The sequence below is a fragment of the Chlorella variabilis genome (assembly GCF_000147415.1).
Source record: "Chlorella variabilis unplaced genomic scaffold CHLNCscaffold_23, whole genome shotgun sequence".
NCBI classification, from domain to species: Eukaryota; Viridiplantae; Chlorophyta; class Trebouxiophyceae; order Chlorellales; family Chlorellaceae; genus Chlorella; species Chlorella variabilis.
Genome location: NW_005435065.1, coordinates 769,928 through 784,293, shown reverse-complemented (window position 1 = coordinate 784,293; position 14,366 = coordinate 769,928). Strand labels below are relative to the sequence as shown.

Below are 14,366 nucleotides of genomic sequence, written 5' to 3'. Positions count from 1 at the left end.
CCTGCAGGTGATGCCGACGGTGGAGACGTAGCTGGTGCCGCCCACGGTGACGTAGCCCACGTGCATGGCGGTGATGTAGCCGCAGGGGCAGCCAGTCATGCTCTCGGCGGTGCCGTTGCCCAGGGTCCTCTGCTCGAAAATGTGATACGGCGGCTGCAGCAGCGGGGCGCAGAGAGGGGGGGGCGTGGCGGAGGTCCAAGGATGGGCACCTGCTCGTCGGCTTGGCACTCGCAGACGGGAGGGCACGGCTGGCGGCGCGGGCGCCGCAGGCGTGGCGCGTGGCAAGGCACGCTTGGCAAGCCTCGAGGCGGAAGGGTGCAAAGCAGCTGCGCGCCAACCAGCCATGGCTTCCTCTCCAAGCAGCTTTACGAGGCAAGACCCCACACTCACTGGCGGAGGGCGGGGTGGCGGGGAGGGAGGAGGAGAGGGTGGCGGGGCTGGGGAGGGAGGCGGTGGAGAGGGCGGTGGGGGAGCAGGTGATGGCGGCGGCGGAGGTTTTGGAGATGGAGGTTTTGGAGATGGCGGGTTTGGAGATGGGGTTTTTGGAGATGGAGGTTTTGGAGATGGCGGCTTTGGAGATGGGGGTTTTGGAGATGGGGGTTTTGGAGATGGCGGCTTTGGAGATGGCGGCTTTGGAGATGGTGGAGGGCGAGGAGAAGGCGGCGGGCTTGGAGGTGGTGGAGGCGGAGGAGCGTACTGCATTACAAGAGTGTCAGATTGGTAGCTCATTGTGACTGTTCTTCTTCACCTTCAAGTGCAATTCACCTTTAAATGCAAGCTTTGCGTAAGCTGCTAAGCTTGCCGCCCGCTGGCAACCATGACGGCACCCCTCCCTTTCGCAATAGGCCCTCACCACGTCGATGGATGCCCCCGACTTCTGCACAACGTTTGCGTTTGCGTCTTTGTACAGGCACAGGAAGTAGCGGTGGGTGATGGGCTGCCCTTTCCACGCGTCGTCAATGGTGAAGGTGTACTCGGCGGTGTAGCGGTTGCTGGTGGTGTTGTAGGTGACCTTGGACGGGGTTAAGGTTGCGATGCCGGGGTTGTACGAGTTGCCCGAGCACGTGGAACCGCCGGTGGGGCCGCAGAGCTGCATCTGGGCGGGCCAGTTCTGTACCCGGGTCAGAGCGTACTGCCCCTCGATGATGCACGTCGCCTTGACCTGCGGGCGGCCAGGCAGGGCGGCGGCAGGTTGGATGCGGTGAATGCCTGGCTGGGTGGGCAAATGAGTTGGAATTGGAGAGCATGGCGCCCATCCAGCGCAGCATGCCCTGCGGCTAGGCCCGCGACTGCGAGACCTTGTGCGGTGTCGGCGTGAGGCACGCACCACGCACGTAGGCGCACGGCTGTGACTCTGCGCCGCACCTGCACTTTGTTGCTGGCGCCAGGGTAGATCACTCCCGTAACGTTGCTGGTTGAGTTGCTGGTAATGATGGTCTGTGCCGTGCCCAGGGAGTAAGGGGGCGGTGGTGGCCTGCAAGCGAGGAAAAAGAGTGTTGAGCCGGACCTGCATTCATGCATATGCCCCTGATGCTCCACAACATGCGACTCACAACAGGCCCAGGAGGGCCGGTCTGTGCAGCCAGTCGGCGTGCATGCACCCACCGGGGCGGGCTCGGCGGCCTGGGTGGCGGCCGGGGCCTTGGGGGCGGCGGGGCTGCAGCAACAGGGCCAAGCCAAGGCAGAGGGTGAGGACACGCATCCAGAGAGCTGGGGCTTGCACATCATTCACACAGCTTCAGCCCAGGTCAAGCAAAGCCAGCTGGTTCCCTTACATTTACAGGGAGGGTTGGCACAACTGCCGGGCGGCGGGGGGCGCGGCGGGGGGCGCGGCGGACGGGGCGGCGGTCGGGGGCGGGGCGGCGGTGAGCGTGCCTTAGGAGCACCCTGCAAAGGGCAGTGGGGCAGGGCCGGGGCCAGCTACGCATGAAGCAGATGGAGGCGTGCGCGCGGCTGCCTTCAAAAGGTGTGCTGTACAGCTTACAGCCCCGCAAGGGGGGTCGCTCATGCCAGGGCTGGGCGTTGTGTCAAGCTCGCGCCCAGCATCCCTGCTCACCACCACGAAGCTGTTGCCAGCACGCAACTCAGCTGCCCCACTGCATACGTAGTAGCATTGGAGATCTGAAGGAAGGATGGAGAGGGGGAGGACGCGGGACGTTGGGGGGTGTGCAACCGTTCGGGGCCTCCCTGCTGCTCCCCCGCACATTGTGAGCCTCGAGGCCCAGCTGGCTCTGCAGAGGCGCTGCCGCCCGCATCCCCAGTCCCCCAGCCAGTCCCCCAGCCAGGCAGGACTCACAGTAGTGTGTGTTGGCTTGCTTCCATGCATCGTTCACGCTGAACTGGTAGGTGGAGGAGTAGGTGGGAGGCGCGCCGCCATAGGTCACATTGGCTGCAGAGGCAGCCAAGCGGCGCAGGCAGGCAGCTCGGCTTTGGCTGCTGGGTTGGCACGAGGCAGCGCGCAGGCGAGGCGCAGGCGCAGGCACGGCACTGGTGCAAGGCGCCGGCCGCGAGCAGCAGCAGACAGCATTGGACAGCACGCAGTAGCCAATAGGCTGGCAGCAGATGATAAGGGTTGGCTGGCTGTGGCAGAAAGCTGGCTGGCTGGCTCACCAGGGGCGTAAGTTGTAGGCCCGGAGGAGTTGTACGCCGGCAGCTGGCCGGTGTCACAAGGAGAGTGGCCGCACTCCGCCAGCTGCGCGCGCCAGCAGGCTGTGGTGGCCTGGCCGCCCGATCCCGTCACAGCGCACTTCGCGGTGATCTGTTTCGGGGCAGGTGGCAGGGGCGGGGGGAAGGCGGCGTTGGGAGAGGCAGATGGTTCCTCCCATCTAGATCTGTTGTTCCCTCCCCAGCGCCCCCCCAAACTCACACACACACACACTCACACCACACACACGCAGCTGCCACCTGAACGGTCTCATGGCACTCATGCACCACAGTAAAATCATGACTGTGGCAGCAGCCTCAGATGCATGCCGACCTATGGGGCACATAGGGCAAAGCAGGCAACAGGACGCACCCCGAGCTTGTTGTCAAGGGTGGGGTTGAACATCCCATCCTGGGGCGTAATCGTCATGGTTCCGACCCTGCAGGGGTGTAGGGAACAAACTTTGCCAGCAGTGAGGTCAAACAGTGGGGTTGGCCTTGCCGGGCCTGACTGCTGAACATAAAAAAGCAGACAAACCATACCCGGCGCGCGCGGCACTGCCGCCGACGTCCCGGGCGGCGGCGGCGGTAGGGTCTGGGAGGGGAGCCTACCCGAACGTCTGCAGGAGGTTTCTACGCCTCCCATGTCGCTGGTCGGCCGCAACCTCGGCCAGAGTGCACAAGGGCAGCAGCATGACCAGCAGGCAGATGTCCATGTGGAGTGCCATGGCCATTAGCTGATTGGCGTGCTGGCACCAAGTGGTCTCAGAGCACCCACGCCGAGGGAGACTGCGGGGTGTCTCCCAAACCCAGTCCGTCCACGGCCACGGCAAACGAGATGCGACCGGGGGCCCGACCAGCAGGCATGCGATGCCTGGTGGGGCACCGGGAGCCTCTGGTCGGTGCAATTGAAGGTCGCAAGGGGTGCTGAGAGTACGGGTTCTTAGGAGGTGCGGACGCAGCTGCGTCCCGGGCCAGGATCAGAATTGCATTGATGGGGCCAAAAGGTCTCAAAAGGGGACCCCCCACCATGCATATGCATGCATGGCCAGCGGATCCGCGGCACGAGATTGTGTCACCTGGTTCGTGCGCCAGGTGGCTTTGGACTCGAGGATTGCAACGTGTGTGTGGCTGCCGCTGCCGCTGCTGGCAGTGCCGCATACGCATAATGGCCCAGTATGGCGCCGTCGCCGCGACGGCACCGCCTGGAGCGTGGCACTGAACAACAATACAGGCAGGCGGCACCTGCATGGCAGCAGCAAGCAGCATCCGCTGAGCCCGCCCCGCAACTGGCGGAAGCAGCAGGCCGCGGGGGCGGCCAGGAGCAGGCGTTGCGCATGCAAACACATCACCTGCTCGGCTACATCTGCAGGCCCGTGGCAAGCAAGTTCCAAGGCAGCTCAAGCCAGGGGACCTGCCTGTGTGAAAAGCGCTGTCAGTTGCTGGTCGGAGAGCAGGGTAGTGGCGCTGCCGCTGCTGGCCCCTTGCAGCGCCGCTGCCACAGGACGCAACCCGGGCAAGGCACGCGAATGGGAACCTGCGCTGCATGACAGTTGGTGCTGAGCTAGCCATCGATGTTTCTCGCTGGCTGGTGTCCTACGTGACTGTGATGTTGGACACAATGCACTCCAGTGTTAGGCATGCCCCCACCTGGCCAATCGTTGCAGTGATGCCCGGGTGTGTCGGTGCCAGCCACGTGTCCAGCATCAGCTCTGGCAGCGGTCAGGCACGATTCCAGGCAATCGATTTGCAGTATTGGGTTGGTAAGGAATCGCAACAGGTAGCACAATGGGAGCATTCGGGGCGCGATGGAGACATTCTGGCAGCAAATGGTAGATAGGTAGGTACATATGATGACATGAATGATTCGTGTGTTGCAGCTGCGGCGGCGGCGGCGGCCGAAGCTCTGCACCCTCACTGGTGGCAGTGTGCGGGCTGCTCCACACGTATGAGGGTGAACTCGCTGCAGCAGCCCTGCACCGACTGCAGCAGCGGGCGCGGCAGCAGGGGCCAGAAGTGTGAGGTCCGGGAGCAGGCAGGGAGACGGCAGGCGGAGCACAGCACCTGCGCTGCTGGCGAGCTTCCAATGTGCGGGTGCTGTGCTGTAGCTGCCCTGGTGCTGCCCGCAACCGCCAGCCATGCCCATCCCAGTCCCGCCCCAGCCTCACCAAGGGGTTGTCCTCCCGGCTGACCAGGGCAAAGCCCAGGTCCGCCAGGTGGAAGAAGACCACGGCCAGCTCAGCCAGGCTGAGCCGGTGCAGGGGCCAGATCAGGTGGCCCCAGCTGTCTGGATTCCGGTGGAAGGGGGTCATTTGGTACAAGTGCTGGCGGGGGGAGCGGCGGGAGCGGCGGGCAGCAGGGCAGGGCAGGGTTGGAGCGGCGCAGATGCGGCCACGCGGCAGGCGGCGGCCACAGCAATGCCGCAGCGATCGCGGCAGGCACCCGCAGGCCATGCGGCAGGTGCTCACGTTCCAGTGCACTTCCAGCGAGATCTGCGTGGGGAAGCCGCAGCTCTTGAGCCACTGGAAGCCTGCGGGCGAGCGTTGCGGGCGATGGGGGGGCGCTGCTCAGCGCATGGCAGCCGCTCTTTCAATTCTGGTGCTGTGGCTGAACCTGTGGCGGCAGCGGCCTTCATGTGCCCAGCTGGCTTGGGCAGCACGGCCCTCAGCCCCATGTTATCGCCACCTGATCCCACCTGACAGCACCTCGAATTCGAAGCCCTCGATGTCCATCTGCAGGCACGCAGAGCCAACCATGCCGGCAGCGAAGGTGTGCACCACTGGCCTGCCACGTGCAGCAGGCCAAGCCGCGGGCAGGCCCCGACAGTCCGGGCCAGGCAGGCAGGCTAAAGACGCCGCAGCCTTGGACACGCGCCCGCATCCAGCGCCCACACCTACCAGCACCCGCGCCTGCCGCCAATGCAAGGTTACCCACCTTGAGCACATCCACCCGCGGGTGACCGTTCATGGCCATGGCGGCATCCAGCCGCACAAACCGCTTCTGCTCATCCCGCACCCCGTTGGTGTTGCCCAGGCTGCAGCGCAGGCGTGGCGAGGCGTGGGAGTGCGCACGCAGCACCACGGCACGCAGCAGCCCTGGGGCGCTGTGCAGCACAGAGAGGGAGGCAGGCGGCTGCCCGCTGCCGTCGCCGCCTCTCGGCAGCCCGCACTGACCACAGGTGATGGAAGAAGTGGCGGCCCTGGTAGATGCTCTGACCGTGCGAGTTGCAATCGAATGTGTGCACCTCGCACCCCTCCTGCAGCCAGCAGCCACAGGCAGCGTGTCGGCCACTTGACGCTGGCGGCTGCTGCCTCGCACCGTGGCGGCAGTCTTCGCCAGAGGCTGTGCCAGCCTCTGGCAAGCCCAGCACCGGCGGCAAATGGGGCGCAGCCCTGCCCTCCCAGCAGCACAGCCTGGCCACTCGGCCCACCTTGAGCATGGCAATCTCAAAGTCCACCTGTCGGTTGCTGCCCACGCTGTACACCACACACGTGTGCCCCGGCCTCCCGCCCCCAGACCCCGCCACCTGGCACAGCCACTTGCCGCCGTCGCCATCGTCCCCCAACCGCCGAGGCAGCTGCCCGTCGGGGCAGCGCACGATCGGGTTGAAGAGGGCAAAGCGGTGGAAGCCCGCCGGCTCCATCCTCCTACAAGGCAGTTGGGTGTGCACACAGCATCGAGGCAACAAAGCATCAGCGGGCATGGTTGAGTGACTGACCGGCAACCAATGCTGCCGCTGCCACTGCCGCTGCCGCTCCCTGCCTTCTAGGCAGGCGTCCTGCCCCCGGGCTCGCCTCACTGTATTGCTGCTCCTGCCGTAGTATGCTGCAGCCTCGGTGGCCTTGTACAGCTTCAGCATGCGCTTCAGCAGGGAGGAGCGCCAGGTGGCGAGCGCGTCGCTGCCGTTGCGGTGCCACTGCGTGTCCTGGCTGAGCCGCCGCACCACGCCGCGCTGCTGGCTGACCGCGAGGAACAGCGTGCCGCCGCCTTGCAGGCTGTGGTGGCTGAGCCCCAGCAGGGCCACGGCGGCGAGCAGGAGCGCCACAGGCAGGGTGACGCGCAGGCGGCAGCGCCCCGCGGCGCCCTTCAAGCGCGTCAGCATCGCGGGGCGGGGCGAGGGCATAGCCTGCTGGGTGCTGCAGGAAGGTGGGGGGTAAGGGGAAAACTGGCAGGCAGGTTAGAGCAGCTGGTGCAAGGCAACAGGGCGGGGCGGGAGCGGAGGCGGCGGCCAGTCTGGTGGCGCAGGTGAGGGCGCTTGTGCGCCGATCTCTGTAGCTCGGCTGCACCAACATTATTTCGTTGCAGCCCGCAAGACAGGGACCCGTGCACTTGAATTGGACGCCACTGGGCGGTCAGTGCACGCTGAGGGACGTGCAGGGGCATCAATCGGCTCCGATCGGGATCCTACCTTCAGCCAAATCGCCCATTCCCAATCCACGGTGCTGTGGGTCGTGGCGAGACTCAAGAAGCCTCCCGTTGCCCTGTTGGCATGGACAGCAGGTTGAAACGACGAAGTTTGGATAACAATTGTGCGCACCGTTGCCAGTCGAGCGGGTGGAGTGCCGTTCGGCTTCGAAGTACCGCCGCCCCGGCGGTGGGGCAGTGCGCTTCTCTCTTTTTTCGGCGGGTCCATCCTGCTATGTCCCGCGTATTCTCTTCTTCTACACACACAATTTGTTCTATGTGTGAACCGTGACGCGATTACCGGCGTGCAGTGCCTCAGGTCTTGGAGCGCTCTCCTCAGCATCGTGAAATCAAGCTTTGCGAAATAGGCGTGTACATTGGGCAACTGTAAAGTTGCCCCATCGCAGCAGGACTGCAGTGCATATGCTGATGGGCGGTAGCGGCATGCCGCCGCCGACGCTCGCTTTCCGCCACCCGCCCTCGTCACGGCTGCAGAGAACGAGGCGCAGCACATACGGCGGCGGCCCAGCAGAAGACTGGCATCTTCCTGGCAGTCTCGATGGGCAGCCGCCACGAGCTGCAGCTGCCGTCGCCGCCTGCCGGCGGGCCCGCGCATGGCCAGGTGGACCCCTGCACCTATGCCGCCCTGTTGCCCGGCACCGCCGCCTCCCACCTCACGGCCGCAGTGGCCTCCGTGTCTACCAAGCTCTGCGATTCCCCGCTGGTCGTAGTTTACGACAAGCGTTTCAGGCCGCCCGGGGTACACAGAATGCGCAGGCAACGACGATCACCGCTGCCTGGCGCCGGGCTGGGGGCTGGAGATTTTGGGGCCGGCACTGGTGCTGTTTGCTGAGCCAGGCAAAGGTTTCAACATGGACCGTTTCAATCACATAGGCAACGTGGTCAGAGGCCCGATGATGCATGCGTTCGGTAATGGGAGGGCGCCCAGCGCAGACGACTGGGAAATCTGGCGACTCAAGATGGCGGCGCAGATGGGAGTTTGAGGCGGCAGAGGCGTCCCCCTGATGTTTGCAGCACAACATGCACACCACGACTTCTGTATTTCAGGGCAACCCTAAATGACTGTTTTTGGAAACAGCTGCCACATCGAGCAGCCTGACCGTCAGCCCTGCTCCACACCTTGGGCCAGCAGGAAGGTAACACACACGAAACTACACGAAATTACAATGAAAGGAAGACATGTGTTCATGAATAGAGCCTTGGGGTGCTGAGCGGCTGGACGGGTGTGCGCCGCAGTGCGGTTGCGACGTGGTGAAGCATAGTAGGCAGGCAGGCAATGGGGCCTATTGTACATTGCATGGATCAAATGGGCAGCAAGATGAGACGGAAGATGAACACAAGCAATGAGTGGGGGCGTTCTATGTTGTTGATCGTTTCTTAGGGCTGGGGAGGCAGGGCGGCGCCATGCCCGGGCGCCTTTTGGCAGGGCAGCTGTTGCTGTGCGCGCAGCTAGGTGCCTGAGGGCCTGCCGACCCGCCCACAGCGTAAGGCGCCTGCCTGTGTGTTGCAGGCAGGTGCCTGCTCAAGGTCTCCAGGCGCTGCCCTCCACAAAAGCCCGCACAAAGGCATGCTGCTCATCGGTTTCTGGAGAGCGGCGCCCGCCTGCAGGGCCAGGCAAACGCAGCCGAGCACACACAGGGTTGAAAGGGCAGCTCTGTGGGTGCGGGGGCAGTGTCACGTGGGGCTGGCAAAGGCCTGTCCAACAGACCGCCACAGCTGGCAGCTGCTCCTCAGGAAGTCCCAGCAGCGGCGAAAACAGAGCAGCACAGCAGTAGCCCAGCGCGCCACCGTGCACACACACACACACGCACAGCCCGCCCCCTTCAAAGCTTGCTCACCGTCCTGGCGCGTGTCAAAGGAGCGCTGCACCCGCTCCAACGCCTCATCCGCCGACAGCCCATACAGCTGGGCCAGCAGGGTGGCGCCCACCAGGCCCGCCCGCCCCCGCCCGCCCCAGCTGCATGGGTGGTGGGGAGGCGGCGTAGCCAGGCACAGGGTCGGCCGTGGTGGCAGCGGCAGAGGGGTGCGCGGTTGTGGCAAGCGGCCTGTGGTGGAGCGTGGCGGCTGCTTCCTCCTCTGCTCATGAGCACCCCCCCGGGGCATGCATGCGCCGGGCAGCCGGCGGCAGCACACCGCTAGGCTACGTTGCCCGCTGCCTTCACCCCCCGACTCACCAGTGCACATACAGGCGCTCGCCGCGCTCCAACCTCTGGGACAGCTCTGCCAGCAGCAGCCGCAGCCTGCAGGGGCAGCGCGCACGCATGCGCGTGCATGTGGCATCTTGGCGGTGGCAGCCAGCAGCAAGGAGACCAGCTGGAGCCTGGTGCACGGTCGGGAAAGGCGCGCCACTGCCGCCACAGTCGCCACCAGTCCAGTCCCTCGCACCCCCAAAACAGCAGCCCCTCCCACCCACCCCCGCACATCCACCACCCACCCGTCCGCCTCTGGGATGCTGAGGTCCACTATTGGAAAGTGGCAGAAGTCGAGCTGGATGCGCGCGCGACTCTGCCAGGCGGCCCGGTGCCTCCTGGGGGGCAGGTAGCGGTCGAGCTCGGGCGTGCGCAGCGCCGCCACCTCCTCCATGCTGGGCGGCGGCGACAGGGCAGAGGCCAGCAGGGTGGCGGGGGCGCGGTACGGCACAAAGCCGTCCACCCCGCAGATGCGCATCGCGCCCTGCTCCGGGATCTCGGCCTGCGGAGTGGGTGGGAGGGTGGGAGCGTGCGGGCGTGTGGGTGTGGGCGCGGGTGGCAGGGCGGCAGCGGCGAGGGGCCGGCGCGTGGGGCGAGGCAGCATGGGCGTGGTGGTAGCGCGGAGTGCGCCGTGTGGGTGCGGCTGGGTGCTGGAATCATGCGCACGGCTGCCCCCGCCCAAACGCTCCTCTGCCCAGACGCCGCTCTCAGCCCCCGGCTGGGCCCCCCGATGCATAGCCCCCAGCCCGCAGCGGTGGTAGCCCCCGGCCCCGCGCCAGGCCACCCACCTGCAGGCAGACAAAGGTGGTGACCCCCGCCTTGAGCAGGCGCCGCAGCTGCTCCTCCCCGACATCCCGCGACCGGCACCGGCTGGGCTCCACAAAGGGGTAGCGCCCCAGCATGACGCGTCCAGGCACCAGCCAGTTGGCGAAGTCGGCAAAGGCGCAGGCGGACTCGTAGTTTTCTGCAGGCAGGTGGCGAGGCAGGTGGAGAGGAGGGGAGGAGGGATGGGAGCGGGGCAGCGTGAGGAGGGGCAGGTGAGTGGGGGGGAGCCCTCCAGAAGGAGATGGCTGGGGCGCTCCGAAGCAGGCAAGGATCCGGCGCGGCGGCACCAGCGGCGTGCATTTCCTGCATAAAGCCGATTGCTGGCGGGCTGGCCGGAGCAGCGAGGAAAGGCGCTCATCTCACCGTCGAGCGGCGCCAGCTCTGGCAGGGGCACGGCCTCGGGCACCACGGCCGCCACCTCTGGCACTGCCTCAGCCAGGGCAGCTGCCTGGCGGCACCTGCGCCGCTGCTGGTGGCTGCGGCTGCGGCTCAGCTGCACGGTCGCCCCCGCCTGCTTCGCTGGCGGCCGCATGGCGGCGGCGGCGGCGGCGCCCAGCGGCGCGCACCGCCTCCTGCTGCCGCCGCTGCTGCTTGGGCGAACTGCCTGGTATGCTGGGGGCCGGCACTGGGCGCCCGACGCGACCGTGGCTGCCATGGCTGGAAGCCGCACCCGATCTGCAGGCCGCGCGCACCACCACAACCCTGGGCGATTCTCTGGGTTCAGGGAAGGTCCGAGAAAGCGGGCAATGCGGGTGGCGCCGGGCATCAGGATCAGAGTTTTCCAGCAGCCCGACCCAGGCCCCGCCACGCAAATCCCTCGACCCCTTCCCCGACCGCCGCCCCATCGCCCCTGCTGTCCGCCCCTCCTCCCTCCCACCTCTAAGCAGCCGCCAAATCGCCATGCAGGCCGCCGTTGCGTTCAAGCCCGTGGCTGCCCGCCCCCAGCTGCAGCGGGGTGAGTGGCAGCGGCCCGGCCCGCCCCTCAACCCTTGCCTGGTGGCCCGGCAGAGGCCAGAAACGGGGGCTGGCGCCCCCATCGGCGCCCCCGCCATTGGCAGCCGGCCTTGCGTAGTAGCGTGCCGGCTGGTTTCAGCTCGCCACGCCCCTCCCGGGCCCCTCCCCGCCGCTGGCAGCCCCTGCCGAGCGCCCGCCTGCCCGCGCGCCCTCCCCCTGCAGCCCAGAAGGCCCGCAGCACGCTGGTGGTGAGGGCTTCGGAGGCGGCGGCGCCAGCCGCTGAGGTCAAGAAGCCCGATGTGGGACCCAAGCGCGGCACCTTTGTGAGCGCCGCTGCTGCCGCGTGTGAATGGGGAAGCAGGATCTGGAGCAGCTGCTGCAGGGCACCCGCAGCGCTGCTTCGGACTGGACTGCCGCCGACGGCACCACCACCTGCCTGCTGCGCGCGGCGCTTTCTGACGTGTTGGTTGTTTTGTTTTGTTTCCTGTCCTGTGCAGGTGCGCATCCTGCGGCCCGAGTCCTACTGGTGGGTGCCCAGCCATCCAGCCGGCCGGCCAGCGATCCAGCCAGCTCAGTTCGCAGCACGCACGCACAGTGGCATATTTCCAGGCCGTGCACTCGCCAGCATGGCAACTTTGTACAGCAGTACAGCAGGCAGCCAACCAAAGCAGCATGCGACAGCCAAGCAGAGCAGCGGTCCCTGCAGCTAGCCACAGCAGCACAGGGCAACTTACGGCAGCTTTGCCGGCGACGCTCTGGCCTTACCTCCGATCATCCCAACCCTTTCCCCTGCTCCTCGTTCCTCCCCGCAGGTTCCGGGAGACTGGCAAGGTTGTGTCTGTGGACCAGAGCGGCATCCGCTACCCCGTGGTGGTGCGCTTCGACAAGGTGAGGGAGGAAAGCGGGGTGGAGGGTGGATGGGACAGCCCGGGGCGGCGGAGCGGCAGGCAGAGCACTGCACGGCACAGGGACAACCAAGCAGCACCTGTTGGCGGGGCCGTGCGCCGCGGCCATGCCGGCACGGTGGGTGGTTGCCGCACCGCGTCGTGCGGTGGCGGCCTTGGCGGCGGTGCTGACCTGGACCATGCCTTGATCATGCCTGGTCCGACCCCGCAGGTCAACTACGCTGGCGTGTCCACCAACAACTGTGAGCGGCGGTGCTGGCTGGGGAGCGGCGCCCGCGTGCATGCCCATGCGTGGGGGCGGCGGCGCCTGGACGATTGATGCGTGGAGGGCGCTGGCGTCGGCGGCGCTGAGCGTTGGCCGCGCCTGAGCAGCCGCGTCGTTTGGCTCTCATCAACCGTTTCCTTGTTCTCCTTAACCGCTTTGCCGTGCAGACGCCCTGGACGAGGTTGAGGAGATGAAGTGAGGCGGCGGCAGCTGAGCGAGTCCCCCACTCGCGGCAGCCTGGCGTAGGCAGCCGCAGCCGTGTCGGGGGCTCGGGGCCAGGCTCAGGGGAGCCGAGCCGTCTGGGCAGCTTGCCGTGGGCAAGAGGGCGACCTCGTCCTCGGACCCTCTCCTGCCCGCACCTTGCTTGCTTTGTACCAACTCACCCACCACCACCCACCCACACTGCTACTCATGTGCTCAGCCGCACACCGCACCCCACACCCGAGAAGAAAGAATTCCCTACACCACGCTTGTGTGCTATCGTAACCTCTTGAGAGCCGCCCTTCTGTAAGCGCGGTGCCGCTACCAGCGACACAGGCGTCAGCCAGTGGCGCACAGTTGCAGGAGGAGCGCAAATGAACAGGGTGGGGCGGCTGGATCGCGGGTGCACCGGCGAAGGGCGCCTCCCGTGTCAGCTGGCGTCCGCTGCCGCTCCGTTTGCCGCTGCGCCAAGCTGCTGCGCCTGCCCCTGCCGCCCCTCCTCCACCTCCCACCACAGCGGCGGCGAGGTGGGCAGCCGCGCGGTCAGCACCTCGCAGCCGTCGGGCGTGATGAGCAGGGTGTGCTCGAACTGCGCCGAGCGGCGGCCATCCTCTGTGACGGCGGTCCAGCCGTCGGGCCACGTCTTGTCGCGGTGGCTGCCCTGGTTGACCATGGGCTCTGTGGGGGCGGAGGGGTGGCGGGCAGGGCAGGAGGGAGTGTGTGGGTGGGGGTGATGGGGTGGTGGAGGCGGGGAGACGGGGCGAGGGGCAGGGGGCACGCAATGGGCATGGTGGGCGGTGGGTGGAAGAAGCGATGCGGGTAGATAGTCGGCACCCCAGCCTCCCGGCTCCAGCCCGGCACCCGCCCACCTATGGTGAACACCTCCCCCACTTTCATCGTGCCCTTGGCCTTGTTCTTGGCATAGTGCGGCACGTTGGGGGCGCAGTGGAACAGGTCGCCGATGCCGTGGCCGCAGTAGGTGCGCACCACGCTGAGGCTGCACGGGGAGGAAAGAACGGGCACAGGGAGGAAAGAACGGGGAATGAGAGGGACGACGCCGAGCGGGTGGAAGGTCTGGGCAGCACAAGCGGGGAGCTGAGGGGGCGCCCCACGACACCGCGCTCAAACCGCAACAGGCGGCGCATGCGGGCAGCACCGCGGCGCCGCGGCCGCCGCGGGCAGCGCGCCGCCACCCCTGTGCGCCCACCCGTGCGCCTTGGCGTGCTTGCTGATCACCTCCCCAATGTCGCGGTAGGGCGTGCCCGGCTTGCAGATGGCGATCGCCTTGTGCAGGCACTGTTGGCGGGGGGCGGGCAGGGAGGTAGGAGAAGGCAGCGGGCTCGGCACGGCAGGCAGCACGGCCCGTGCAGGCAGCACGGCACGGGCGACACGCGGCGAGCCCCGCCTGGCGCCAGCTCGGCGCCGCCGGCCCAGCGCTCACGTCGTGCGTGACCCGGATCAGCTGCCTGCTGGCCGCATCCACCTCCCCCACCACAAACGTCTCGTTCAGGTCCCCTGCAGGCCGCCCAGCAGGGCCACAACACACGGCGGCGGCTCGGCAACGGCAGCGCAAGCGCCCGCGCCCAGAGGGCCGCGGGCCCGCGGGCCTGGCGGAGGCCGCCGCAGCGCTCCGCCGCCGGTGGCGACAGCCCCCGTCGGCGGCCGCCGCGCACTCCATAGCCGGCGGCGCACACGCCCGCGCGCGCCGCGGCGCAGCCTCCCGCGCGCCGCACCCGCGCGCCACACCCACCGTGGTACCCTGCTTTGTACACCGACACATCCACGTTGATGATGTCGCCCTGCTGCAGCGGGCGCTTGTCGGGTATGCCGTGGCAGATGACCTCGTTGATGGAGGTGCAGACAGACCTGGGGTGGAAAGTGCGGCGGGTGGAAAGTGCGGGGAGGTGGAAAGTGCGGGGAGGTGGAAGGTGTGGGGGGGATGGTGTGAGGATGGTACGA

At 67.1% G+C, this 14,366-nt stretch overlaps 5 protein-coding genes across 5 annotated transcripts in view; 1 reads left to right on the top strand and 4 right to left on the bottom strand.

The window, feature by feature from the left end:
• CHLNCDRAFT_139207 (hypothetical protein) overlaps window positions 1–3,371 on the bottom strand; it is a gene marked incomplete at both ends in the record, with an annotated part of 5,881 nt that extends 2,510 nt beyond the window's left edge. Inside the window, 10 exons of the mRNA XM_005844316.1 lie at window positions 19–153; window positions 380–667; window positions 854–1,162; window positions 1,366–1,437; window positions 1,606–1,657; window positions 2,057–2,121; window positions 2,334–2,389; window positions 2,611–2,758; window positions 3,017–3,083; window positions 3,256–3,371. Coding sequence (XP_005844378.1) covers window positions 19–153; window positions 380–667; window positions 854–1,162; window positions 1,366–1,437; window positions 1,606–1,657; window positions 2,057–2,121; window positions 2,334–2,389; window positions 2,611–2,758; window positions 3,017–3,083; window positions 3,256–3,371 — 1,308 coding nt within the window. The remainder of the gene's footprint in view (window positions 1–18; window positions 154–379; window positions 668–853; window positions 1,163–1,365; window positions 1,438–1,605; window positions 1,658–2,056; window positions 2,122–2,333; window positions 2,390–2,610; window positions 2,759–3,016; window positions 3,084–3,255) is intronic.
• Window positions 3,372–4,557: 1,186 nt separating this feature from the next.
• CHLNCDRAFT_139206 (hypothetical protein) lies at window positions 4,558–6,745 on the bottom strand (the record flags this gene model as incomplete). The annotated part of the gene is made up of 8 exons (XM_005844315.1): window positions 4,558–4,626; window positions 4,812–4,967; window positions 5,112–5,173; window positions 5,339–5,375; window positions 5,578–5,677; window positions 5,817–5,899; window positions 6,074–6,290; window positions 6,387–6,745. The coding sequence occupies 8 exons, from the start codon at window positions 6,743–6,745 to the stop codon at window positions 4,558–4,560; spliced, it is 1,083 nt and encodes a 360-aa protein (XP_005844377.1).
• Window positions 6,746–8,590: 1,845 nt separating this feature from the next.
• CHLNCDRAFT_58960 (hypothetical protein) lies at window positions 8,591–10,737 on the bottom strand (the record flags this gene model as incomplete). The annotated part of the gene is made up of 6 exons (XM_005844314.1): window positions 8,591–8,670; window positions 8,907–9,025; window positions 9,243–9,308; window positions 9,503–9,759; window positions 10,046–10,221; window positions 10,446–10,737. 6 exons carry the CDS (start codon window positions 10,735–10,737, stop codon window positions 8,591–8,593), a joined length of 990 nt encoding a protein of 329 aa, XP_005844376.1.
• A 202-nt stretch (window positions 10,738–10,939) lies between these two features.
• On the top strand, window positions 10,940–12,731 carry CHLNCDRAFT_36926 (hypothetical protein). The gene is made up of 6 exons (XM_005844394.1): window positions 10,940–11,037; window positions 11,259–11,359; window positions 11,534–11,562; window positions 11,849–11,924; window positions 12,153–12,183; window positions 12,374–12,731. Exons 1-6 carry the CDS (start codon window positions 10,983–10,985, stop codon window positions 12,403–12,405), a joined length of 324 nt encoding a protein of 107 aa, XP_005844456.1. The 5' UTR covers window positions 10,940–10,982; the 3' UTR covers window positions 12,406–12,731.
• A 106-nt stretch (window positions 12,732–12,837) lies between these two features.
• Window positions 12,838–14,366, bottom strand: part of CHLNCDRAFT_54612 (hypothetical protein) — a gene marked incomplete at both ends in the record, with an annotated part of 3,761 nt that continues 2,232 nt past the window's right edge. The window contains 5 exons of the mRNA XM_005844313.1: window positions 12,838–13,085; window positions 13,277–13,404; window positions 13,615–13,703; window positions 13,849–13,922; window positions 14,158–14,273. Of these exons, the coding sequence (XP_005844375.1) occupies window positions 12,838–13,085; window positions 13,277–13,404; window positions 13,615–13,703; window positions 13,849–13,922; window positions 14,158–14,273 (655 nt within the window). The remainder of the gene's footprint in view (window positions 13,086–13,276; window positions 13,405–13,614; window positions 13,704–13,848; window positions 13,923–14,157; window positions 14,274–14,366) is intronic.